This window comes from Natator depressus, chromosome 1, assembly GCF_965152275.1.
Source record: "Natator depressus isolate rNatDep1 chromosome 1, rNatDep2.hap1, whole genome shotgun sequence".
NCBI lineage: Eukaryota > Metazoa > Chordata > Testudines > Cheloniidae > Natator > Natator depressus.
This window is the reverse complement of record NC_134234.1, coordinates 320426006-320453943: the sequence shown is the minus strand read 5'-3', so window position 1 is coordinate 320453943 and position 27938 is coordinate 320426006. Positions and strand designations below refer to the sequence as shown.

The window sequence follows — 27938 nt, the reverse complement described above, 5'->3', positions numbered from 1 at the left end:
TATTGTTTGCAACAGATTTTTTTTTTTTTTAAGAAAGGAGAATGGATGAACTGTAGCAAGATGTGCAGGGGAAGCAAATAGCACCCACTATGGCTCGCCATCACTTGTGTCTGTGGAGCCTCTCACTCTAAGATAATGGTGTCAGAGTGCACATACCCACCAGGACCAGGCTCTCAAAGCAGGTCTCAAATATAGCTATGTCTCTCCTGGTGAAGGGCTTTCCAAACCAGGAGAGTCTGTTGAAAATCAATCTCCTCATAAGAACAGCCATACTGGGTCAGACCAATGGCCCATCCATCCAGCCCAGTGCCGACAGTGGCCAGTGCCAGATGGTTCAAAGGGAATGAACAGAACAGGGAAACCTTCAAGTCATCTATCCTCTGTCGCCCAGTTCCAGTATCTGACAATCAAAGGTTACCCAGAGCATGGGGTTGCAACTCTGACCATCTTGGCAAACAACCATAGATAGACTTATCCTCCAGGAATTTATCTAATTATTTTTTTTAATCCAGTTATAATTTTGGCCTTCACAACATCCCCTGACAATGAGTTCCATAGGTTGACTGTGTAGTGTGTGTGAAGAAGTACTTCCTTTTGTTTGTTTTAAACCTGCTACCTATTCATTTCATTGGGTGACTTGTGGTATGTGAATGGAGTGAAGGAGTAAACAGCACTTTATATTCATTTCTCCACACTATTCATCGTTTTACAGAAATCTATCATATCCCCCCATAGTCATCTCTTTTCATCTCTCCTCATACAGAAGCGGTTCCACACCCTTGATCAATTTTGTTGCCCTTCTCTGTACTTTTCCATTTCTAACATAACTTTTTTGAGACAGGACGACCAGAACTGCATGCAGTATTCAAGGTGTGGGTGTACCATGGATTTACACAGTGGCATTATGATATTTACTGTCTTATTATCTATTCCATTCTTATTAGTTCCAAACTTTGTTAGGTTTTTTGACTGCTGCTGCACATTGAGCAGATGTTTTCAGAGAATTATCCACAATGACTCCAAGATCTTTCTTGAGTGGTAACAGCTAATTTAGACCCCATCATTTTGTATGAATATTTGGGATTATGTTTTCCAATAAGCTTTACTTTGCATTTATCAACACTGAATTTCATCTGTCATTTGTTGCCCAGTCACCCAGTTTTGTGAGATCCTTTTGTAACTCTTCATAGTCTGCTTTGAACTTAACTATCTTGAATAATTTTGTATCATCTGCAAACTTCATCACCTCACTGTTTACTCCGTTTTCCAGATCATTTATGAATATGTTGAACAGCACTGGTTCCGGTTCAGATAACTCGGGGAAACCGCCATTTACCTTTCTCCATTGTAAAAACTGACCATTTAGTCCTACCCTTTGTTTCCTGCCTTTTAACCAGTTACAATCCATGAGAGGACCTTTCCTCTTATTCCATGACTGCTTACTTTACTTATACACTTTGTAATACAACTGGTCAAAAAATGAAAATGTGAAAATTTTTGAAATTTTGCAGCTGTTTTCATTTTATAAGGCTCAAAACTGACCTCCGATTACTGTTTTTTTCAAAAAATTTCACTTAATTTTTTCATGGGAATTTTAATCTAAAACCTTACAGAAAATGTTATTGAAAACAGTTATCAGAATATTTTAGTTAGCAAAAATCCATTTTTCAGTAAACAAATTTTGATAGACATTTTTATCTACATTATAAACTCTGAAATGGTTATGAACGTTTTAGATAAAAAAGCCACAAAGTTTATTCTGAAAAACAAAACTGTTCACAAAAACATTGGTTTTGAATAAAGCTCCCCTTACTTAAAAAAATGAAAATTTTTTGACCAATTTTACTTTAAGATAGCCAAAAAAAAAAAAAAGGACAAAGGCAAGAGTGATATAATTTTGGTCACTCAGTTCAATGGCCAGCCATGTTGCTGCCTTCTGTGCAAAAAGACAATCAAGTATCATGAGCTCCCAGACAAGTGATCCTGTTGCAAAGGTCACTGTGGTATTATGCATATACAATATACTTTACCAAGACAATGCCATATTATGAACATAGTGGCTGATTACCCAGAAAAATCTTCCTGATGCATAGTGATGATAATGGCCTCCACTGAGTCTCCTACTGAGTTCAGTAAGGGTTGCACAGCACTACCCATCAGATCATGGATTGTCTAAAATGAAGTGAGAGGACAAAATCAATAATGAACAAAAAGTACAAACACTGAGACCACCAAAATATATTGATTTAGGATAAATTATTTATTACAGACATTTGCCTCCTTTATGTTACCAGTGCCCTTTTATTCCAAACCGCAAACATTTAAAGGAAAGGAAAATGGAAATCTTACAACATTTAATTTGTTCAACCATTTCAGTAAGGTAGGGAAATAAAGGCCACTTTACTATTACTAGTTTATTTCATAGTGGCAGTGCACTTTGATATCCCTCGTATATAAAGATACATATTTTGATGCACACACGTAAGCCTATTATCCACTCCTGCTGTAGGTATGCCTCCTGTCCTCTACTTGTCATCATCACTCCAGACAGGGATTATAGAGGGATGGGTCCAGACAGCCGTCATCCACATAAACCCAGGTGTACTAATCACCCTGAGAGATAAAAGCACCAAACTGGTGAGGAAAGAGGGAGTAGAGGATCCAGTGCTTGTTGTGTGAAGATTGAAGGGAAATACATTTATTGTCAAAGCGGATGTATGGGCTCCAAGCATCATCAGAATATCAGAACTCTCAAATACAAATACTACTTAAATCGAAATAGCCTCCTCATCCACAAATAGTTAGAGGAAGTACAAATTACAGAGAATTTGAAATGAATGAATATTTTGGCCAGAAAGTAAGGTCCATGTTGACAAAAAATGCCAGAACAAGACAAAACTCACAAGTTAAGTAAGTTACAGTGCCCATTGTAAGTATGGCAAATACAACAAACTTTTGATATAACTTTATAGCATGTTGACATTCAATTACCTTTAAGGCTGTAGCTATAGTTTGTTCAGCAGCTGCTGGGAATGAACTCTGGCTGGAAACTACCTGAAATATGTAAATAACTGTTAAAATAGTTAAAGCTCAGTGAATGATTAATGACCCCAGAATTTTGTTTGGACTGAAAACATATTTAGCTATTCCCATTACTGAAACAAAAGTTTGCCATATTTATAAATAATGAACAAATGTGTTATAGATGGACAAGATTTTAAAAGTTAGAAAATTCAACAATATGAAATCAGAAAAGGAGTACTTGTGGCACCTTAGAGACTAACCAATTTATTTGAGCATAAGCTTTCATGAGCTACAGCTCACTTCATCGGATGCATACTGTGGAAAGTACAGAAGATCTTTTTATACACACAAAGCATGAAAAAATGGGTGTTTACCACTACAAAAGGTTTTCTTTCCCCCCACACCCCACTCTCCTGCTGGTAATAGCTTATCTAAAGTGATCACTCTCCTTACAATGTGTATGATAATCAAGTTGGGCCATCCAGGTTTTCTCCCCACCCCCACAAACCCACTCTCCTGTTGGTAATAGCTTATCTAAAGTAATCACTCTCCTTACAATGTGTATGATAATCAAGGTGGGCCATTTCCAGCACAAATCCAGGGTTTAACAAGAACGTCTGAGGAGGGGGTTGGGGAGAAAACCTGGATTTGTGCTGGAAATGGCCCAACTTGCTCAACAGCAAACTCAGTTGATAGTTTAGTCACCTAAATTCAAGAGAAAAATCTATATTCTATCCAGTTCTTTGACAGTTTCCTAATTTACCACATCACAGGTAAAATGATACATAAGTACACAGACAAGGCAAAAAATGTATGATGAAAAGCAGACCTATGCTAATCCATCAAACAGTATTCACTAGTTATAACACAAGCCTCATTTATACACAAATCACAAACTTTGTTCTATGCTGTTTCTATGTTTCAAATAATCTTGAAAATGTATTTGCATGAATTCTCATCAATGCAAGGCTGACTAAGTCTAAGAAAAAGCAAAGAACGTAATCAAAATTAATGGCAAGAAGTTAAGTATCGCTAAAAACTTACCTTCAGCACTGATTGGTGTAGCCTGTACAGTGAATTCACTACAGCCACATTCCTTCTCTGTCCTTCTGTAAGGGGTCCAATCACTTGGCTGGCATCTCCTTGGGTGGACAGCTGAATTAAGTAAATAAATAAGCAAGTGATTTTAAAAATAGTATTATCAGAAAGTCAACTCTTTTCTCTTGAAATGAAGTGAGACCTAAAAAGTAAAATTAGTTAAGGTGAGTGTAGTCTTTACTATTTACAGCAGACGAAGTAGTATTTCATTTGTAGAAGACAATATCTTCCATTTAACCCATGACATATAAATGCATACATATAACACACACACACACACACACACATACATACACTCACTCAGCCCCAGGTCCCAGAAGACTCATACAAGCAGGGAGCAAGGGCTATCTCCTTCCTCTGATCCTCCAACAGGTGCTGCCAAACCAATCCACTTGGAGACACAAGGTCTCAGCAGTTTGCCCACCTCCATAATCTGAGACAGTAATTAGAGTGACTTGTCAAAGGTACACTGTAAGTGGCAAAACAGCAAATAGAATGCTGGTATCCGGTCTCCCAGTTCCCTACTCTGACCACTAGCCAAGCTTCTCCCTTCAAATGCAGATTTTTGTTGTAAAATATGCTTTTAGAATTACATACACATTAGTAGTTCAAATAAAGAAATATAAATCTGATGAATTACAAAAAAAAAAACAAATCAAACCAAACAAAAAGGAGAGTGTGACAGGGTGCTGAGCAGAAGGACTGCAGAATCAGCCCCTTGCCATGCCAGCCCCATTTAAGTGAATAAAGTGGAGCTGGCTGGAAAGAACCTGCCCTAATTGGGGAATGAGAGCCAGCTGCCAGCCCAATTAGCCCAGGGCTATATAAGAGGCTGGGAAGAAGGAAGCCAGGGTGGTGGGAGGGAGGAGTGCGAGAGAGTGCAGGCAGGGAGAAAGTCCTTGCCTCCCAGGTTCAGACACAAGGAACCCAGAGCTGTGTATGCTCTATGGTGAGAAGGTGGTGGGAGCACAAACTTGTAAAGAAAAGCACCAGTGGTTCCTGAACCCCAGGGTCTATGAGTGACTTTAGCTGAGCATAATCGAGGCAGGAGCCAGGAGGGCCAGCTGCGCTCTGCTACAGAGAGGTTATCATGTGCTATTCCTAACATTAAAGGGAGTCCTTGCACAAATCACCATAGACCAAAATCGAAATTTACTCCAAAATAGAGAACACTGTCCCTTCACATTTAAATTACACGAACGACGTTTTCTTGGTCATACCAATGATGCTGAAATCATAAAATACAAGTATCAGACATATGACCATTTAAGTATGGTCCCATAAGGATATCACAGGGAATGTTTACTATTTAAAATAAAGTCAAGTTTGGAAACATAACTAGAAATTTTCTTATACACCCAGTAAGGTGCAGAAACACAACATTCTGTTAAAAGAACTGTACTGGTTTACGTTGATTGAGTGAATCTTAAAAAAAGTGCCAACCAATTACAGCAGAAATACTATTAATACAAAACTTCACTGAGCTACGATTGTCATCACCTACATATATTCCAAGGCACAAGTTTATACTCAATTAAAGTCCCAGAGAAATAAGCCCAACGCTTAAGATCCTCCAGCAAGAAGGCATTAAAACCCCAGAACAAACAGTAAGTGACCTTTACTGAAATCTGTTCAAACAACCTACTCATAGCTGCTCGGAAAGTAGACAGTCAAAAATATATACATGAATAAAAATTTAAAAAACATTTTGAAAACATCCAGCACAAGCATAACAAGAGAACACTTCTTAAAATGATATAACAATAAATCTTCATTAATGAAAGAATATTGCTTTAACTCATAGTTCTTCTAAGGATTTGAGAACTCAACATAAACATCAAAATAGCAAATGCATCGTGTAACAGGTTGACTTGCCTCTTTAAGGCCAGGGGCCAGCCAACCCTAGTTAGGAAATAGTCACACTTGAACATGGTTCACCTGTTTCCCCTACAAAGGGCAGCAGGAAGCTGCAGAGAGAGAGGGATGCTCAGAGAGAAAGAGACAGTTACTTTTTTCGTAACTGGGGTTCTTCAAGATGCGTTGCTCATGTCCTTTCCATTGTATGTGTGTGTGCTCCCCAATGCACCAGTGCCGGAAGTTTTTCCCTCAGTGGTATCCATAAGGGACCGGCTTTGGCACCCTCTGGAGTGGCGCACGTATGCTGTGGTATAAGGGGTGCTAACAGCTCCCCCCACCCTCAGTTCCTTCTTGCCAGACACTCCGACAATGGGGAAGGAGGATAGGTCATGGAATACACATGAGCAACCACATCTCGAAGAACACCAGTTATGAAAAAGATAATTGTCTTTTCTTCGAGTGCTTGCTCATGTCCATTCCATTGTAGGTGACTCCCAAAGCAGTACCACCAGAGGCAGGTAAGAGTTCATGGACATGTCGATTGCAACACAGCTCTGCCAAAACCAACATCATCTCTGGCCCGCTGAGTGATAGAATAATGATTCGTGAACCTGTGCACTGAGGACCATGTCGCAGCTCTGCGTACATCCTGAATAGGGACCTGTGCCAGGAAAGCTCTCAAAGATGCTTGCACCTTTGTCAAATGAGCCCTCACTATTGGAGGAGGCACAGCCTGTGCTAACTTGTAGCAAGTGCAGATGCAGGTGGTGATCCAAGCTGAAATTCTCTGAGAGGACATTGGAAGAAGACCTTTCATCCTGTCAGCTACCGCAACAAAGAGTTGAGTCAACCTGCAGAAGGAGTTGGTATACTTTAAGTAGAAAGCCAACGCCCGCCTAACATCCAGAGTATGCAGGCTCCTCTCCTCGTTATTTGTGTGAGGCTTCAGATGTAACACGGGGAGGAAAACGTCCTGGTTGACATGGAAGTGCGACACCACCTTCAGCAGGAAAGCTTGTAGAACACCGTGTATGGGGGCTCTGAAGTAAGAGCTCTAACCTCAGAGACTCGCCTTGCTGAGGTAATGGCTACAAGGAATGCGACCTTCCATGACAGGTGGGAAAGGGAACACCAAGCCATAGGCTCAAATGGTGGGCCCGTGAGCCTGGAAAGGATCAGGTTGAGGTCCCATTGAGGAACCAGGTCCCAGACTGGCGGAAACAGTCTTTCAAGGCCTTTCAGAAACCTAGCCGTTAGTTCATATGAAAAAAACGACCTACCCCGGATTCGAGGGTGGAAGGCCGATATGGCTGCCAGGTGAACCTTGACTGAGGAAAGGGCGAGACCCTGATGCTTTAGGTGAAGCAGGTAATCTAGAATGCACTGCAGCAACGACTGGATCAGGGAGATATTCCGCTCCACTACCCAGCAGGAGAACTGCTTCCACTTTGCTGGGTAAGTGGCACTTGTCGAGGGCTTCCTGCTCTCCAGGAGAACCTGTTGCACCTGACTAGAGTAGGCCAACTCCTCCGGGTTCAGCCAGCAGCATCCAAGCCTTGAGATGGAGTGATGCAAGGTTTGGGTGCAGTAGCTGACCACGGTCCTTTGACAGCAGGTCTGGGCGGATGGGAAGCTTCTGCGGGGGCACTATGGCCAGGTCCATGAGCATGCCGAACCTATGTTGGTGTGGCCAAGCTGGGGCAATCATGATGACCCAGGCCTTGTTCCTCATGATCTTGAAGAGGACCTTGCTGATTAGTGGAATAGGTGCGAAGGCGTAAAGCAGGTTCCCAGACCAGGACAGGAGAAAGGCATCGGAAAGTAAGCCTCTGCGCCAAGGCCTTGCAGGGAGCAGAACACGTGACACTTCCTGTTCTGTCTGGTGGTGAACATGTCCACTCGGGGAGTCCCCCCTCAGGAAAAGCATTCTGACTACCTCCAAGTGAAGAGACCACTCGTGATGAGAGAAGAAGGACCTGCTGAGATGATCTGCCTGTGTGTTCCTGACACCAGGAAGGTGAGGTGGATCGCATGCTGGATGCAGAAGTCCCACAGACAGAGGGCCTCCTGGCACAGGGCTGATGACCTGCCTCCTCCTTGTCTGTTGCCGTAGAATCTGGAGGCCGTGTTGTCCATTAGCACCTGCATCACCCGACCGGAGAGGTGGGGAAGGAACCCCATGCAAGCCAGCCAAATGGCCCTCAGCTCCCTGAAGTTTATATGAAGCACGAGCTCTTCCCTGGACCATAGGCCCTGTGTGCTCAGTGTGCCCAGATGTGCCCCCCCACCCGAGATCAGACTCATCCGATATTAGTGAGACCCTGGGTTGCAGGCTTGCCAGCTGCACACCTTCCAGTACCATCGCTGGGTCAGACCACCACCACCTCAACAAAATGGCCGAAGCCATGGTCTGGGTCGCAGAGTCCACAGCAGCCAAGGCCGCCTGGAGGGCTTGCTCTGGCCACCGCCATGCCCTTGTCGAGGATAGCCAGGAATTCTTTCCTGGGCTCCTCCGGCAGAGAATCGGCAAACTTAGCCATCAACTGCTATATTTTGAAGTCATAAAAGCTGAGCAGGGCTGGATGGTTGGCCACCCTCAGTTGGAGGTTTGAAGTAGAATAAATGTTTTGACCAAATAAATCGAACCTCTTCGCCTCCTTATTTTTTGGTGTTGAACCTGGTTGACCCTGCCTATCGCGCTCAATGGCCGCAGACACCACGAACGAGCTTGGGGCAGAGTGGGTATACAAATCCTCATATCCTTTAGCAGGAACAACGTTTTTTCTTTCTGCCCATTTGGTGATCGGGGGCAGGGAGGAGGGTGTTTGCCACAGGGCCGTAGTAATTTTTGCCACTCCCTTGTGCACTGGGGATGATGGCTCTCGGTGCCGCAGCTCCGGTGACCTGTGGCAGCACTCAGCAGATCTTCGACGATATCCCAGTGATCTACACCTCGCGCTTAGACAGCGTTGCCGCTCTGTAGACTGGGAGCGAGAGATCAACATCTTGGAGACCATTGACACATTCACGGTGATCCGTACCGGCGCTCCAGTGGCCTGTGACGGGGCTCTGGGGACCGACATTTGGATCCTCAGGAATGGTGCCTTGAACTGGGAGACCAGCTTGGATGCTCCCTGCACGAGGCTCTGGGGACCAGCACACCTCCGCAGGTCTGCGCCCGACCACCGACGTTCAATGCCACGAGCCCGAAGAGCGCTGCCTAGAGTCCAGAGACCGACGCTGGGAACTCTGGCAGGTAAATGAACCCGCATCCAGGGGTTAGTGGTGCTGCTCGGGCGAGCGCTTTTGGGGCACTCCCCAGAGCAGGGAATGGTGCCACACTGATGGACACCATCAGAAGGGTCCCATGGCAGGCTTGCCCCTCGAACAGGGCACCTCCGAGGCTGGGGTGGGTGGCTCCGGAAGGGACAATATGTCCTTAGCATCCTGAAAGGACTCTGGTGTAGACGGCACTGCCAGCTGCTGAGTGTCTTGGCCACTACCCAGGGTGGTAGACGGGTTTCAAGCCAGGCTTGACAGCTTATCTGCCACTGGAGCCTGGCCACCAACTGGAGGGGAAGAGCTGCCCCGTGCAGGTCTTTGCTCTCCTCCAGCTCTCTCCTTCGCTTTACGGGTTCCAAGAGAACATCCCCTACTGGCCCTTTCTCTGCTTCTTAGCCGGTACCAGGGATGAGCATCAGCATTGGTTGGATGTCGGTGCTGGCAGCACACTCCACATCAAGGCCGCTGTGCTTGGCGCAGGGTCGGAACTCTTGGCTCCGAGGCTGGTGCCTTCAGGCATTCTTGGTACGTGGCCTGAAGCTTTTACAAATGCGACACTTGTCACTCACGTGAGCTTCCCCCAAGCATTTCAAACAGCTTCTATGGGGGTCGCTGACTGGCATGGACTTTTTGCAGCAGTCACAAGGTTTGAAGCCTGGGAACCGGGGCATGCCCCATTCCAAGGCTAAGTCCCATATGGGGACTATCTAACTATTTTCTACTAACACCAAGGGAACTATTAACTAAATTACTTAAAAAAACTATATACAATCAAACCACTACTGTGACAAAGTAGGAAAGCAGCTTGCCGAAGCAAGAAGACATTCCAGCATCATCACTGGCGGTAAAAAGGAACTGAGAGTGGGGGGAAGCCAGCAGCGCCCGTTATACCGCGGCATACACGCGCCACTCCAGAAGGCGCCAGAGCCGGTCCCCTAAGGATACCATTGAGGGGAAAACTTCTGGCACAGGTGCATGTGGCGAGCACACACACCTACAATGGAATGGACATGAGCAAGCACTTGAAGAAGAATAAGCAGAGTCAATGGCTGATGGGAGTAAGTAGTCTCTAGCAGGGAACCTTGAGTTTTCAGGGAAACAGCTCCAGCCAGAGAAGGCCTGGAAGACCCCCAGCAAGAAGTCTGGGAGTATGGACTAAATGGGGATTTGAGAACTTTTATTTTGAATATTTTGTGATACTAATAAATCCAGCCCCATGGTTCTAAGTTGCTAAATATGCAAAGAGTTTGGGTGGAGTTTAAGTCTTTTGAAGGAGAGACTGAGGCAAGCCATAAGGGGGTGTGAGGGAGGTGACCTACACAATGACACATGGTATGACTAAATTAGCCAGTATTTAACTAACATCCTACAAATATTAATTTTAGGCAACTTTTCATTCACATGCAAGTATGTAGTGATATAGCATTATAAACTAGTCTGTTTTGAGTCCCTATCCAGCATCATTTCTTGCAACAAAATCAGTTCTATCCAAGTTCTCCAGAATTAAGAGTCCATCTCAACTGAGGTTTCTCACATCTTTTCAAAGAGAAAAAAAGTTCCTTCTCCAAATGCCTCAGAAATAGTCTGGCCTCCAAAACCTATCCTCAGACTAGCAGAGATAAACTTGGTGCCTCATATGTCGGCAGTTCTTTTCTTTCCTGATGAGAGCAACCATGTAATCTGCACAAGTACTCCTTTTCTTTTTTCTTTTTACGAATACAGACTAACATGGCTGTTACTCTGAAACATGTAATCTGGGTTCACTTCCATCTCACTCCCTGATATTTCAACTTCAAGAGACCTGACTGATTTTAAGAATTTTACTCTGACACCAACATTTTCACATATTAATAACAAAACAGACTTGTGTTGAGTTAAAGGTGGTAAATCAGTGTGCTGAGGTTAGGGTTTAGACTTTTACCAGCCACTTAGTGCTCAATCATCATTAACAAGGCAGGAAATGCAGCTAATCTGGGAAGAACAACAAACCTTCCACTGAATGCATTTTTCCAGTCAGTTGTTATTAGACTTGCCCCATCCAGCTTTGCTTGCTGGAGGACCAGCTGAGTCTTTTGAAGTAACTTTAAAATTGGACACACAGACAGAGAAAATTCTCTCTACTTGATGAAGTTTGGCTTTTAGACATTTTGAAACCACACGGCAACGGCTCCTCAGCTCTTGATGAAAGAACCTAACTTTAGGGAACTGATACAGGAAAAATAACCTTTCTGCAGGAACATGCAACTCGTGCACTCAGGAACTGTTGTGCACAACTAGACAGACATCAACAAAAAATGCTTTAAAACAATATTTTTCCAAAATTATTCATTTTTTTTTTAGTTCTTTCAAATAATCAACTTGATTTCAATAGAAAGATTTGCTGAGCCCTTGTAGATTGTAAACTACTATCAGTTGTTTGAAGAACTGAGCTGGTAAATCTTTACCACAGTGAATAACATTTGAAGCCAAGCTGTACTGGGTTCACTGAAGCTGCCTTTAGGAAGACATGCTACGAGACAACTAAGATCCATTGGACATAAGCCCCAACATTTGTAGCTTGGTATGAACTGTCAGCTGCTGTCTCTTGTCTATCCTTGCTGCCGCACTGGTGATTCCTAGGATCCTGTCCTGAGGCAGGAAGGCTTTGAGGGTTGATCTGTGTCTAGCGGGGCTTCTACATACTCCATTTGTTGCTGGATAAGTTGGGACTTTGGGTCGTTTATCAAGACTCCAACACACTTGTGGTCACACAGATTGATTTTCTGAAACCTTCTGGGATGATGTCCTCAATCAGCCACTTTATTTATCTAGAGAAACACATTCACTACCATGCTATGCAGGTAGGCCATTATTATTACCACCAAGCATGTCAAGAAAACACGTGGAGCAGATGCCAGACCAAAGAGCAGGAGATGACTTTGGTAGTGCTGTTCCTCTTCAACACATCTTAGATACACATGAGACTATTTTCCAGGTAAGTGCCTGGAAGGTCCAAAGTGTCCAAAGCCTGTTGCCTTCCTCTAGGACAGACGTGATGCTTCCACCAGGGCAACCATGGGGAACTCGTCTTTGATCAGATATTGATTCCATTCCCTAAGATCTAGGCTGTGCTAGAGCCTTCCCATCTTTTTGGCTACCTGGAACTATTTGTGTTGAAGCAGGCATTAGAGCTCTGAGAAAAAGCAGTTGCCAAAACAAAGGAGATACCAAAAGGTCGAAAGTGCCTAAGACAATAGCTATAATATATGGTACAGCCATGTGGGACAAAACCGGAGGGTAAGGTTTAAAAGGGAACCTAAAGGAAACATGAGAAGCAGTGCTGAGATGCAGAACAATTGGCAATGACCAACAAGAGGAGCACCTTTCCCATCATGGTCAAGAAGGAACTTGCTAGAACATTTAGAAAGCAGCATTTATGCTCGTAGTTTGTGATGTAGTATGCTAATATGAACAACACTAGTGAAAGAATGTTAAAACTGGGGAAATGATTTTAGCAGTGCTAGCTGAAATTAGTACGACCTTGGGATGGCCTGAGTTGGTTTTAACAGAGTCTGATCTTGTCTTGGAAAAAATAAAGAGTATACTGATCAGAATGTTCCTAACAGAGGGACCTAGACAAATTGGAGGATTGGACCAAAAGAAATCTGATGAGGTTCAACAAGGACAAGTGCAGAGTCCTGCACTTAGGATGGAAGAATCCAATGCACTGCTACAGACTAGGGACCGAATGGCTAGACAGCAGTTCTGCAGAGAAGGACCTAGGGGTGACAGTGGACGAGAAGCTGGATATGAGTCAACAGTGTGCCCTTGTTGCCAAGAAGGCCAATGGCATTTTGGGATGTATAAGTAGGGGCATTGCCAGCTGATCGAGGGACGTGATTGTTCCCCTCTATTCGACATTGGTGAGGCCTCATCTGGAGTACTGTGTCCAGTTTTGGGCCCCACACTACAAGAAGGATGTGGATAAATTGGAGAGAGTCCAGCGAAGGGCAACAAAAATGATTAGGGGTCTGGAACACATGACTTATGAGGAGAGGCTGAGGGAACTGGGATTGTTTCATCTACGGAAGAGAAGAATGAGGGGGGGATTTGATAGCTGCTTTTAACTACCTGAAAGGTGGATCCAAAGAGGATGGATCTAGACTACTCTCAGTGATAGCAGATGACAGGACAAGGAGTAATGGTCTCAAGTTGCAGTGTGGGAGATTTAGGTTGGATATTAGGAAAGACTTTTTCACTAGGAGGGTGGTGAAACACTGGAATGCATTACCTAGGGAGGTGGTGGAATCCCCTTCCTTAGAAGTTTTTAAGGTCAGGCTTGACAAAGCCCTGGCTGGGATGATTTAGTTGGGGATTGGTCCTGCTCTGGGCAGGGGGTTGGACTAGATGACCGCCAGAGGTCCCTTCCAACTCTGATATTCTATGATTCTAACTGAAAAAGTGAGTGTCTTGTCATATGACCCAAATCTGTTCTGAACAACATAACAGTTTTGGGAAAAGAAGAGCTAGTGCTCATACAGCTGGGGCAGAAGGCTTCTTGAAGGAGACAATTAAAGATTCCTAGAAGAAACAGAGGGGAAACAAAATGTGAATGAGTGTGAGATTGAAATTAACAGGTGAGAGTCCAGCAACTGTGCTAGCCAATATGTAGTCACAAAAATATTCAGAGAGAAAGCTAGGCTGGAAGTGAAAAGTTTTTTCTCAGACCTTATTCAGCAGAAGTTGAGGGCTGACAACTCAGTACTGGGTAAATCTGCCATTCACTAAAGAAGTCAGAGAAAGGCACTCGTACTTTAAGACATCTGAGGGGATCTACCAGTTCCTATGTGGAGCCCAGGTCTGCATCCAGAGAGGGAAAGCCATACACCAGTACCTGGGACCAGGCTGGGGACACGAACCAAGTCAAACCAAACATAAGCAGTGGATCCAGCCCTACATCTCCAGCTAAATGCCCTACCTTATTCCTGAGACTACCTTTGGACAGAAGATAAGTATGACCCCACAATCATTAAGTACTAAAAACCTAGTTGGAGTAACATGTAAGAATTTTGTTCTTAGTATCCAGCCAAGAATTCTTTAAATACACAAATACACAAAGTTGTATTCCGAAAGACCCTGCAACCTGTGCAAGAAAAGACAGAATAACTGATAAATAACTTTACACATTTTAATGTTGTACTTGAATAATACAATAAGAAACTTTTGCCTAATTTGAGACTTGGTTTCCTGTAACTGATAATGAATGAAATGTTGCAAACTGAATGAAATGTAAATCTGCATTTTGGTAGGTTCTGTAGTGCAATGCAGGAACTTACAGAATTGCATTATGTTGTCATATGGGGGGAGGGTAGGGATAGCTCAGTGGTTTGAGCATTGGCCTGCTAAACCCAGGGTTGTAAATTCAATCCCTGAGGGGGCCATTTAGGGTCTGGGGCCAAAAATTGGGGATTGGTCCTGCTTTGAGCAGATGGTTGGACTAGATGACCTCCTGAGGTCCCTTCCAACCCTGATATTCTATGATGGTATGTCCTATGGGGTTTTTAAAATTAATTTCTTGCTTTTAACAGGTAGTAATGAAAATAGAATTTAGTTTACTAAATGGGTGGAGTCTTGGGTTCTCTGTCTGGCACTATACTAAATGCTAATTAATTTGGACTTTTTCTGTAGGAAAAGTCAGCCTTCTCATAAAACTTTTCAAGAGTTTAGGACTTTGTTCAACTTGAATTTCAAGTGAATAATAGTCCCTACCATGTTTGATGGTGAGTCGGGGAGGGGGGGTAATTTGCATTCTGTCTTGCTACCACTGCCCTCCAGGGTCAAAAAACCTGACCAAGAAAGCACGGTCAGTCTCATACTAAAGAGCTAAGACCTTGAAGCAAGTATCTTCCACAGATGGTATTTTTACAGAACTCCATTTACTTTCTTTCTCCATCATAACCTACCTCTGCAAATCCCCTCTTTTAAAGGACTACCTAGTAGCATCATAATCTAGGAGGAGTGCTGAAGAGAGCTTAATCAAACTAAGACTGAAGCAGTGCCCTCCCAGCGGAGCATCTGATCTAGCTCTAGGATCAAGAGCATAATAGTCTGTGAAAGCATGACTTGAACTCCAATTGTTTGTCTGATATTTTTCAAGAATAGACACATTCCTGATGGTCATGCTCTTATAGAATGCACTTAATCCATCTGGTACTTGTACTTCTGCTTGATCATAAGAAGTTATTATAAAACACAATCCATTCAAAGAGCTTCTGATTCAACAGGGCTAGGTCCTTCAATTTCTCCCCATAAGCTATAAATAATTGGGAAGATTTACAATTAGGTTTAGTGCTTGCAAAAGATGCCCTTTTATCATCTGACCTGTGTAATTTCACCACACCTGGCAAGAATAAAGAGTTTATTGACATCAGTTTATCTATTTATAAGAAAAATCTGCTGCCACTGAAAGCAAAAATTTTATGTGAGGTTTTAAAATCATATTATCTTTGTGGAATACAGTATAAATAGAACTGGCCATAAGCACCTGCAACTCCCTCTTTCTCCCAGCTGATGTTCTGGCCACAAAAAGAGCCATTAGCAAAAAGAGTAGGTAATCTCCCAGAGTTTTAAAAGCTAAAAGTTAAATTCAAATGCCAAAGGTTTATGAGGTCCCAGACAGGTGAGAATAAGTTTTACACATCTAAGTTTTTTTTAAAAGAGCGCATAACGAAAGAGTGAGAAGAGATCCAACAGCCTCAAATCCATAAATAACAATAGATGCTATATGAATATATCGATGACAAAGATAACCCTGAATCTGTCAGAAACCACCGATATTCTAAGATATGGAGAACAGAACAAGTCTCAGGTTTCTCCTAACAATGTAAAACTACAGTATAAGTTTCTACTTCACCACATAGGACTCTCTTGTAGAAGGTCTGGATTCCAGAAGAAACTTTTTTACCCTTTCATAAAAATGAAAACATTTATTTTCCACTGACTCAGAAACCTCAAGATACTGATAGGGAATCCAGCCCTCCTTTTGAGATGAGAGATCTGAAATTAATGGAAGAAAATGGATTTCTTGTACATGGCTAATGGATCTGAATACCACACTGGCAAGAGTCACATTGGACCATTTAAAATCACCTGAGCTTTTTCTCAATTTATCTTTCATTTCCTCCAGTCCTAAAGATGTTAAAGGAAGGCAGATTGCAGCCTTCCTCTAATGGAAAAAGAAAATATTCCTCTCCAACTCCAGCTGTTTGCTTGCCCTGGAACAAAACTTCTTGGACAAAATATTCAGTAGTATCTAGTGGTTTTGGGTGCCCAAATGAGAGACATGGAAGAGACCCTGATTTTCGTAAGATGCTTGGCACCTGCCCTCTGAAAGTCAGCACCTGTAAGATATCTGGAAAATAATGGGCACCCAAAAACTGAGGCACTCAAATTCACTAGTCACAATTGAAAATCTTGGCCCTTGCATTTGGTGTTTTGACAGTCTGAGGTTTACCCCATTGAACCAAAATGGAGAAAGCTGTGGAGGACTTCAGAGACAATTTGTGCTGATCCTGATACTTTTGACTAAAGCCATCTAATGAATTCTTCATACCTGCCAAGTTAATCACTGAAGGATGAATCCTGCTGTGATACACTATTCCCACAGGTGAATTGCCTCCAGCCTGCCTCTACTGGTTTCCCGCACACTGGACTATTTAGAACTAACCTTCACAAGGCAGAGGAAGTGCAGAGAGCCTCTACATGGCTGCTCTATCCATCCCACAGAGGGTTACAAGACGAAGAGAGCCTTTAAGCAGGACCACTACAGTGGGGTGAATTCCACCGACACATAAAAAGCATAAGCAATTTATTTAATTACCATCTGTCTTTTTAAATGACTATTGATTCAGTCATGCATTAATTCAGTTTATAGTACTTCAATTACCATTTTTAAACTGAATTAGCAAATAAGCTTTACATTGTTAAACTCTAACTTGATATCTGGTGAGAACTATTCCAAAATAATGAAAACTCCAAAGCCATTGAAATAAAGTGATACACATTTAATTAAATTTACTTATTTAAATTCAATGTGAATCATAGAGTTTAACTTGATATGAAACCAATCAAACCACATAATATGAAATGCTACAAGCATTGTGTAATCATGCTGTTTTTCTACCTGTTATCAAAACTAGATGCTAGATTTAAAGTATAATTTTTAGTCCACTCTACCAGCAAGATAAAATATAGTACATAGTACTCCAAGGTGTTTAATGCCTAGTTAAACCTTTTCTGTATTTTAGCCAAGAGCGTCAAAAAATATTCCACATTTGTCATGCAAATCACGATCCAGATAGCACAGGAAAACATGAAGGAAATATATGAATATTTATCTCCTAATCTCTCTTTCTAAATCACTGCAAATTCATATGAAAACATACAAGATGTGAGTAAATTTTTCAAAAGCACCTGAAGTTACTTAGGAGCACAAAACCTTGGGCTCTGAAGTCACTTATCACATAGGCACTTGTGAAAATTTTACCCAGTATGACTAATTACTCTTTCCTAATGTACCTCTAATTACTTCCAATTTAGGCCCACTGCTATCTTTAGCTTTTACTATTTTGCTAAATTAATAATCTTTATGACATTATTTTAGTATCAAATAGCTTGCCTGCGCATGATATTTGAGCCTGCATTATTTAATCCTTTTAATGTGACAAATATTGAATTCATGTTTGTGTGTTTTACCATTTAAATAGCATAGATGCATGTTTTTCAATGACAGTCATGTCTTCCAATTACTTATAATAGACAGTATGGACTCTAAAAAAATTATATCTCAGACAAAAGTCGGGGGTGAAGGAAGAATAGTGCCTCATGGTACCGTTGGCTTGAGGCACAATCACTGAACAGTTGAAGCCTCCCCAGAAATGTCACTTTTATTATTGTTTTGGACTGTTTGCAAGTTCATTAAATTTCATTCTACATTCCAACAGTTCACAATATTCGACAGTGAGACAAGAGGACTCGACACATTTGCCTAGAACTGTCAGACAAATCTCATTGTTGGAAGAGGTCCCGAATAATGATTCATCCTTAAACTGAAAAAAGCATGATTCCATTTAATTCAATACCACACAATACAAGACACAGTTTAACTTTCATAAGACCACATAATAAAAGTGACAACCATAAATTTATCTTATGTCATTATGTTAAGGGTCTAGCAATATTTCTATTACAAATAAAGGTTTCAGAGTAGCAGCTGTGTTAGTCTGTATCCGCAAAAAGAACAGGAGTACTTGTGGCACCTTAGAGACTAACAAATTTATTAGAACTTAAGCTTTCGTGGGCTATAGCCCACTTCATTGGATGCATAGAATGGAACATAAAGTAAGACGATATGTATATATATATATATATATATACACATATATGTATATATATATATATATACACACACACACACACACACACACACACACACACACAGAGAAGGTGGAAGTTGCCAGACAAACTGTAAGAGGCTAATTAATTAAGATGAGCTATTATCAGCAGGAGAAAAAACTTGTCGTGATAATCAAGATGGCTCAACTGTCTAAATGGGCCATCTTGATTATCACGACAAAAGTTTTTTTCTCCTGCTGATAATAGCTCATCTTAATAATTAGCCTCTTACAGTTTGTATGGCAACTTCCACCTTCTCTGTATGTATATATATATCTTCTTACTATATGTTCCATTCTATGCATCCGATGAAATGGGCTGTAACCCACAAAAACTTATGCTCTAAATAAATTTGTTAGTCTCTAAGGTGCGACAAGTACTCCTGTTCTTATTACAAATAATGTCTCTGATGGGCTCATAAAATTTGCTCCAGCAAAAGGACCATTCTAAAACCAGTAATTTTTCTGACACTATGGATCTTCACTTTTTCTGCGGAAAGATATTACCTTACGTCATTATTGCATTGCATAAATGTACCTTTGCTTAAGCTTATGAATAAGTACTGATAGCTTAAACTGGTTATCAGCACAAACATGGATTCTATAAATACTCCACAACTCAACTGAAATATGAAGAAGTAATGAATAAGCCTTGCAAGAACCATCACATTCTGATGACAACTAGGAAATAACAGCACTTTTTATACAGGATCAAACTTATCTGCTCCCACCTGAATCAAGAGAAAAACATTCCAGATCCAAAAAAATGGCCAATGTCTATTAATAGAACAATCTATGAACATACTCTGAAATCTTACAGACTACCCTATGGGTACTTAAAGGTAATTATTATAGGCCTATTTCAAGCCACATCTATATTCTAGAATGTCAGGAAATCAGCACAGTACAAGCAAACATCATAAAACAGTAAGTTAACTGAAATACATCCAATAGTTCAAAATTTAAAGGGACCTCCACCTACAGTTCACAACTGGAAACGGGCACAAAAGGAACAATCAGATAGTTATGTGTCCATTACATCATTAGCACTCACAAATTTGTGCGCACAAATGTTTGTTAATGTAAAACTCCAGGTGCAAAATCAGAGACCATTTTTAAAAACACAGATGCAATGTTTATGCAAAAGTTGATGTTCTAAAGTAGCCTCTGTAACTGCATCAAGGTGTCAATAACCCAGGGTATAGAGGGCCTTACCAGACCCTTTGCTTTTCTTTAGACTTGTGGTCAAATGAGATTGGTGTGGACTGATCATCTGGCACAAGGAAGCCTGTGAACCCTCTGCTACCTGTGAAAGGGTGCTCTAGGCTGTCCCCCAACAGCTCCAATGCATATAAGAGGTTTAGTGATAGGCCAAGGATGTGTTCTGAGATCCACAGCTGTAGTGTCTCTAAAACCCCAGTGAAGGGGCTGTGAAGCTGTAGCAGCTTCTATACCAGCTGATGGGCTGAATGAGCAAGAACTTTTTTGCCAATACAAGCTACATCTCCACTAGAGGTGTTTGCTGGTATAGCTATACTGGTAAACCCTTGATAGTGCGGACAAGGCCTTAGACTTTTTTTCATTTCCCAAAGGAGAAAACAGAATTGTGGTCTCCCTACAACAACATTTTTCAGTTTCACTAGTCTTGTTAGTTTTTGTTTTTTTCTCAAACTGTTTGACAGAAAAGGGGGAAGTAACAGGGGGCATCTATTAAGCTAGAAACTTTCTGCCCTATGTCTTCCTAAACAGCAAAATCCTGCTGAACCTAAAGTTAAGGGCTCAAAAAAGCTCTTATTTCCATATACCCTGTTTTCTAAGAAGTTACATAACTGAATAGTCTGAAAGCCAATCACTTGCACCAGGGTCTTTTTTATTCTCAACATTTTCTTTTTAAATCACCCTTTCCTTTTACATTTTTGCTCTCCTTAATAATCTTAGTGGCTGAGCCACAATCTTCCATTACAAACTCTGGGTCAGTCATGGTTCTTTCATCATTGTAGATTCTGTATAAATACTTCTTGCATTCTGGCTGTGAACAAAATAATCCACTGCACATATTTAGCTCTTCATTCCCTTGATTCATCATGTCACACACTTTTTCCTTTACAAATGACATTGTGAAATTCCATTTAAAGATGGTGTTGCTTTCTCGGTTCAGAGTTTAAGCTGAAGTAATTGTTATTTTTGCATTCCACATTGGCTTTTTAGCATTTTCTTCCCTCAATCTCTTCTATGAAATGATACTTACACAATAAGTAAAAGCAGCGATCATTCTAGATTACGTTTAAAAATTTAAAACAAAAAAGGAATAACAGAGGCCATTTTATTGGCTCTCACCCTCCGTGGAAGATCAATGAAGCCATAATTACCAAAAATGAGAATTTTCTAAACTACATTAACCAGAGGCATATACCACACCTTGTGACTACCAACTATTTGACTCAAGACTGAGATGAAGAATCAGATGCTAATTATCACAAAAGTTTCTGACAATGGATGGGTGGATATGCAGGAAGGTGGCTTCTCCATTGATGCTCAGTAATTACTTTCTGGGTTTTTTTGTTTGTTTGTTTGTTTTTTTTTTTTTTTTACCATACTTTGAGACAAGATCAGCTTTTTTTGCAGTAAATTTAAAAGTTGAAAAGATATTTTCTGGAAATGTATAAAAATGTCCATATCCTCCTCAAGCTTAAAGGAAGAAAATAATTTGTTACGACCAGTTCTGAATGCTGGCCAGTAGGTCAAAGACATTTAAGAACAAGGTGTTAATGCTGCATACCTGTTAAAAATGGGAAATTGAAAAAAAATCACTGTTACTGGCAGCAAGGGCTTAATAATTTGCAACAATATTAAAGACCACATTTGTAGTTCAGGGCATTACCTAAGGGAAACACAGAGCTTTTCACCTGCCCATCAAGTTCAAATACAGTACAAGTCTGTAGACTAGGTGAGATAAAATGATTGTCTCAGTTTTGTTCCTAATGGACAGGTATCCACTTAGTAAAACCACCACAATGTGTTTCTCTAACTGGCAATCTTATTGGCAGTCTCAGTAAGGAGACCAGTGATAGAATGACTTTGAGACAAGATATACTCCTCACTCCAAGAACTGGTCTCTCTAGAGAAATACTGAAATGCAACGGCAGGAAAATACACTGAGCCAAACCTGTTCTGTGGGTAAATGAAGACTTCATTCAAGAATGGCAATAGTGGAATTGCCTTTGAATTACATATTCTTGTTAACTGTAAATAATGTATTTGGAGTTGAGATACTACAGTGATGGGCACTCTAAAAATACCTTAAATGATAGACAGATGGCTGAGGAATATCTGTCCATCTGGATATTAAACTCACCAAAAATAGGACATTAAAATAAAGGAGGCATTAGGGTGCACTAGCATCCAATGCTACATAAACTGTATTGGCATAAAAATGTATTGGATTAAGGAAACCAATGGAACAGACTTACTATTCAAGGTACCTATGCTATCAATCCAACAACATTTTGAGTTGCCAAGTACTCACCAACACCCCAGAGTGTATAATCTGTGCTCTTTCCTGGGTCTCAACTATGCACTTGTGTTAGATAGGTTGGTTGAAAACCGTGGCTCAGTCACTTATGGCTGACAAGGGATACAGAAGGAAAGTTACATGGAGGGAGCATACCTCTGAAATATCCCTCATTTTCAGTGATGTTGCTTTTAGCTCCAATCAGTGCCAGCTCTAGGTTTTTTGCCGCCCCAAGCAAAAAAAGGGTGGCCAGAATGCTGCCCCTGGAATTGTGCCACCCCAAGCACATGCTTGCTTTGCTGGTGCCTAGAGCCAGTCCTGGTTCCAATATTATATATGTTCCACAGAAACTTGGCATCTCCCTCACACTTACCGTTTACACCAGAAATAAAGAACTACTAAACTGAGGTTATAGAAAGAATTTTATACTGAAGGATGGAATCCCGCGGCATATTAAGTTTCCCACATGAATAATTTGTTTGTGCCCCTCATTCTGGGCCTTTCTTTGACAAACATTGTGCCCCACATTTGGGCATTGGCTATGATAGCAAGTGAAGTCCTGAAGCAAGTGAAGCAGTCACAAGGTTTTATTGCTTCACAGATTCTTAACTAACAGAGTTCAAAGACATGCACTAACATCAGAGCAACAGCGCAGATCAGTTTTATTGCATAGCCTTGCCATAGACAAGACAGACACATTTTGCCAATGTGAGAAGTGAGAAGTATAAGAGAAATTAGATCCTGCAGAAGTTGATAGCATAATTCTCTCGACCTGCCAAGAAAATCAAGTGGGTGAGTTGATTTTTACAACTCTGCCTCTGCAAATTATTCTGTTTGTTTGTTCATTGGTCAAAAGACACCAGGCCAATTTGTACCTGCCTGTTAAGTCTTGTGCGGGAGGGGGAGGGGGGAAGAGGGAGGAGGCAGCAAGCCAGAGCCTCCATAGCATTGACAACAAGATAGAAGGTGTAACAGTGGGATTCTGATTTAAATTAATACCAATGCCTGACAGGATGATTGTGACTTTGGAAAAAAAATAATTGAAAGAGGTCTCTGGGTTCAAAAGGCATGAGAACCCCATCTTCTTTCGGCAACTGAACTTTCATGCTCACAGTACAACACATTTTATCTATGTGCAAAGGGTGGGTGTGTTAGTGTATTTTAATCCACCCACATGCACAGCTGAACAGAAATAGCACCAAAGTAAAAGAACATACAGTACTTACATTACCACTCACAAACTGTGAGCTAACTGAAATCATCACTCAAAATGAAGGAAGAATGAAGAAAAAAAATCTAAAAATACTGTAGGCAATAATCCTGCACTGGGAAGGGGACAGACAAGATAACCCAACAGGTCTTTCCAATCTAATTTCTCTAAAAATCTTTGGATCTTGGAATTTATTTTTCTGCATTATCTAACATGTATACTGACAATGGTATGAATTTAGACCAGGGTTTCCCAAACGTACAAGCTTTTGGCCTTTTCAGGGACAAATGTTTCACCATCCTCTCTTCCCAAGACCTCTAGTTCGAACCACGAACACAAGAAACATGTCTAACTGCAATCAGACCAAAACACATAATTATGTTACCAAAAAGGAACTTTAATTATAAAGAAATCGCAACATTTTAAATACATTCAAAATTCAGTGCAGTAGATGAGCCGACTTGTTGGTGAAAACTGTGCCCCGGGAGGTTGAACTGGAAAAATACACTTTTGCTTCAGCTTCAATCAGCAGGTGATTGTGACACTTTCATTTTTTCACAAGCAGCAAAGAGAAACCTGACTTGCAGAGATTTAAGGACAAAGTGGGATAAGAACTTTCAAGGCTTCTGCTCCTAAAGCTGGGTTTTCCTCCACCTTCAGAGATAGCCAAAAGTTAAGCTCCTGGCTAGGGGAAGTCATGACCGGGACATGTCACTGGAGAGGCCTGTCACTGTGTCTTAGAAAAGCGCAGTTATTGCTGCCAGCTCTATGGCATCTTATGAAGAGGTTGGTGAGTCACCTCTTTCCCTTCTGCGGGTCTGCAAGAAGTAATTTCATAAGTGGCTCTGAAATTCCCTGTGATACAGATTTATGAGTCCCTGATGGTTGCTAACCAGCTCCTCAGTTCCTTGAAGTCTAAAACAACAGGAAATGACTAAAAGTTTCCTCTCTGTGCTCAGGAAATACAACTACCAACTTTTCTGATTTACTTTCCTACTCTATCGTGTGCAGACAGAAAATTCCTATTTCCAGCTCTGGAGAGAAGAGTTCAGATCATTTTGGTAACCAATGATGTCAGCCAGGCTGACTACGTGAGCCGCCCAACATGAATTATCAAAAGGTATTAGCAAGTGAAGATGGATGATCACTCTACAAATCTGTACTTCTGCTCTTAATTCAGAGTTAAGTTAGTACTTTATCTCATGTGAGACACCTCACAAGGAATTGCTGGTGAAGGAAACCCATGTCAACACAGAACAAAGCAAAGAGTCAGGAATTTAGTGAAGTTCACTCCTTTAATTGCTTCGCGAAGGACCCGATAGAGCAGTGGTGCCCAACCTTATTACACAGGAGGGCCACATAAATCTAAGCACAACCTCGTGTGGGCCAAACAGATTCTACATATTTTAATAAGATTTAAAGTCACCTGAATTGATTTATATTTTAAGTTCAGCTTGTTTTGTATGTATTTAGCTAAGCTGTTTCTATTTACAATATTGTCTGTTTACACGTGTGTAAGCTAAAATGATATAAACATGACAACAAAATGCTAATGAAATGGCCGTTAATATACTGTGTTGAAGCAGGTCACAGGCCTTATGAAATGCTCTGGTGGGCCGTGTACAGCCTGCGGGCCTTAAGTTGGATATTCCCATCACAGAGAATAAGAGAAGCCAGCATGGCCTCTATAAAGAAAAAAACATGCCTTTCTAATTTAATAGCATGCCAATGTAATAGTTAATAAAGGCAAACCAGTTGACAATTTATTTAGTCTTTCAAAAAGTCTTTTGCAAAGTCCTTCACAAGAGGCTATTAAGGAAATTAAGGAGCCATCTGATGTCATAGATTAGAAATTGGCTATGAAACAGAAAACTAAGAGTAAGACTGAAAGGGTCAATTTTCAACATGGCAAAAGGGTAACACTGGGAGCTCAAAGGTTCTATACTAGATTCATGCTAGGTACTGTTTCATATATTTATTAATGATCTAGAAAAGAATGACCAGAACGCTGGAAAAATTTTTCAGCAGACAAAATTATTTAGGTTAATCAAAATTAGATATTGCTACTATTACTAATAAAAGAACAGTTAGGAACTTCAGAGAGACGTCACAGCACTAGGTGAATGGGAAACACAATGGAAAATGAAATGCAGTGTTGACAAATACACCAAAATCTGAATTAGCTACATGCATTGCTGGTTTCTAAACTAAATGTACAAACTCAGAGCATCAGTGAGAAATAGGGTGACCAGATGTCCCAATTTCATAGAGATAGTCTGGATATTCAGGGCTTTGTCTTATGTAAGTGTCTTTTAACCCCCACCCCCGTCCCGATTTTTCACATTTGCTAGTGAGAGAGCATCTTAATTAAAAAACTCTGCTCAGTGAGCAGCAGTTGTGTTAAAAAAAGCAAACAAAACATCAGAATGTACAGAGAATGACAGAAAAACATAACACCTTCACCAGGAATATGATATTCAGTTCTGGCCACCTGCTCTCTCTCATATCTATAACAACATAAAATCAAATCAAAATTGAAACAAAATGTTATGATCAATCCAAAACAATTTTTTTTACTGAATTTTCTTTTGACGAACTTTGACATTTTTGGGGTTTGTTTCAATTTGGAATTAAACCATATTTCAAAATCTCAAAATCCTTTATAAAACAGAATTTCCATCCTCCAAACAGCTCTAGTTCTAACGCACCTTTGCAAGAGAGAAATTTTTCAATAGAACCATCAGAATCATACTTCACACACACTAGAACCTGTGCAGCACCTCAGCTAACTCATCAAGCTGAAATGCTAAGTAGTCGCTTATCTTGGGTTTGGAAATCTGTTGCTTTCAGACATTCTCAGCCATAACTCTAGTGTGAAGTGAATCAGTGTTATTTGACAAAGGCAATGTTTGCCATTTGGTAGCTGCTTCAGGTCCTAGAAGTTTTGATAATATGAATACTGAGTAGGCAAAAATAAGATTTTTCTGTAGTTGTATAGTATACAATTTACAGTGTTGCATGGTTTGTAGAAATACTAGAAAATAGGCCCGACGGACATAAGTATTCTCTCACACTGCTAGTTTGAGTAAATCAGATCTCTTGATTTTTCAAGGTTTCAAGTTTGTTCCCCCAAAACTCCTCGGATTTATCTTCCCATGATGGATGCTCAGTTGCTAAATATAGCAACAAAGTTGAAGGCTTCATGCTCTCTCACCTAGCACTTCAGTACACAGTGTGGTTTCAAACCAATTGATGCAAAGCCACACATTATCATACTTTTGCATTTTCTTTTTTTCCTTTCTGAGTTGTCTTTGGAACAACATGCTGCTTTACTAGGCACGAAATGATCCATCTTTCTGAATAACTCAGCCAGAAATGAGCTCCAACAAAGACTGGGTAGCGTGAAATATTCTCATGGGAGGCACGGTGCCCATTTGCAGCTGACATGTCTGGTGTCCAGATCATTGACATGTGGGCATAGGTATTTTGTGTTGTACAAAGTAAGTGATATTGTTAATGTGACTTGTGCTGTATTGTAACAGGTAAATCCAAGCACACATACACAGATACAAGTTTGCTGTTTTATTTTCAAAGGCTATAGCAACCTACTTCTTGCACTAATATGCACTGACAGTCTAGCTGGAGTTATAAAATCAGAACATAGTGGCTCTAAAGGGAGGCCCCATTATAGGGCTTTACGTTGTGTATCAATTTAAAAAATCATTTAAGTGTATTAATTATTTTCAAAATGTTAGCTTTTCTGCATGACCTGCCATGGACCAATCCCCTACCATACCCTTCAGTCTCCTTGAGGTTGCCCAGCCCACATTTTGGGAAACCCTGATGTAAAGCATTCAGTAGAAATGGTCACTTGGCAACCAAAATATTTACCAATGCTTTTCAATTTTTTACAGCCCATTCAAGTATGGTACATGCCTGAAAGGTAAACAGAACCCTAATAGCAGAGGTATTTTATAGTAAATTGCTGTGTAACTGTATCAGCAGGCATCCACTATCAAGTTTCTGTCACTGAATGAACATTACAGTGCAGTACTTGAATTTCAGTGAAATCTGATCTGCCTTCAGAACTAGAGCTGTTTAAGAAAATACCTCACTAACACATGTAAGTAACCAAAACAGCCACTTACATTGTGTATAAAAAGTTTTCCTATTGCAGGAAGAAGGTTTTTTAAAATTTAAACTGATGTTTGCAACAAAAGTATGAAAACACTGACATCAGAACTCATGGGAAAATTGTACATATATTTAAAAAACCAGAATGGTTCCTATTACAATTCCAATCACTATACTTCCAAATGTTGGTTTCTTGCTGCTCTACTGCTGTCCAGTTTCACACTAGGTAGCAGTGCATGGCAAATAGTCAGGAATGTGTGACATGACAACAACCAAGCTCAAAACTGAGCACCATTTAAATGCACACTTGTGAAAAATATGCCTGAATTTTGATCCAAATAAGGGTCCCAAACTGAAAATTTTATTTGCATGTACTAGGATTTAAATACAA

General features: G+C 40.9%; 1 protein-coding gene across 1 annotated transcript in view; it reads right to left on the bottom strand.

Moving 5' to 3' along the window:
• The window catches only part of COG5 (component of oligomeric golgi complex 5), a 304028-nt gene that overhangs the window by 26840 nt on the left and 249250 nt on the right, over positions 1–27938 (bottom strand). Inside the window, exons 15-17 of the mRNA XM_074942459.1 lie at positions 4069–4179; positions 2992–3054; positions 2069–2172 (exon numbers count right to left, since the gene is read on the bottom strand). Coding sequence (XP_074798560.1) covers positions 2069–2172; positions 2992–3054; positions 4069–4179 — 278 coding nt within the window. The remainder of the gene's footprint in view (positions 1–2068; positions 2173–2991; positions 3055–4068; positions 4180–27938) is intronic.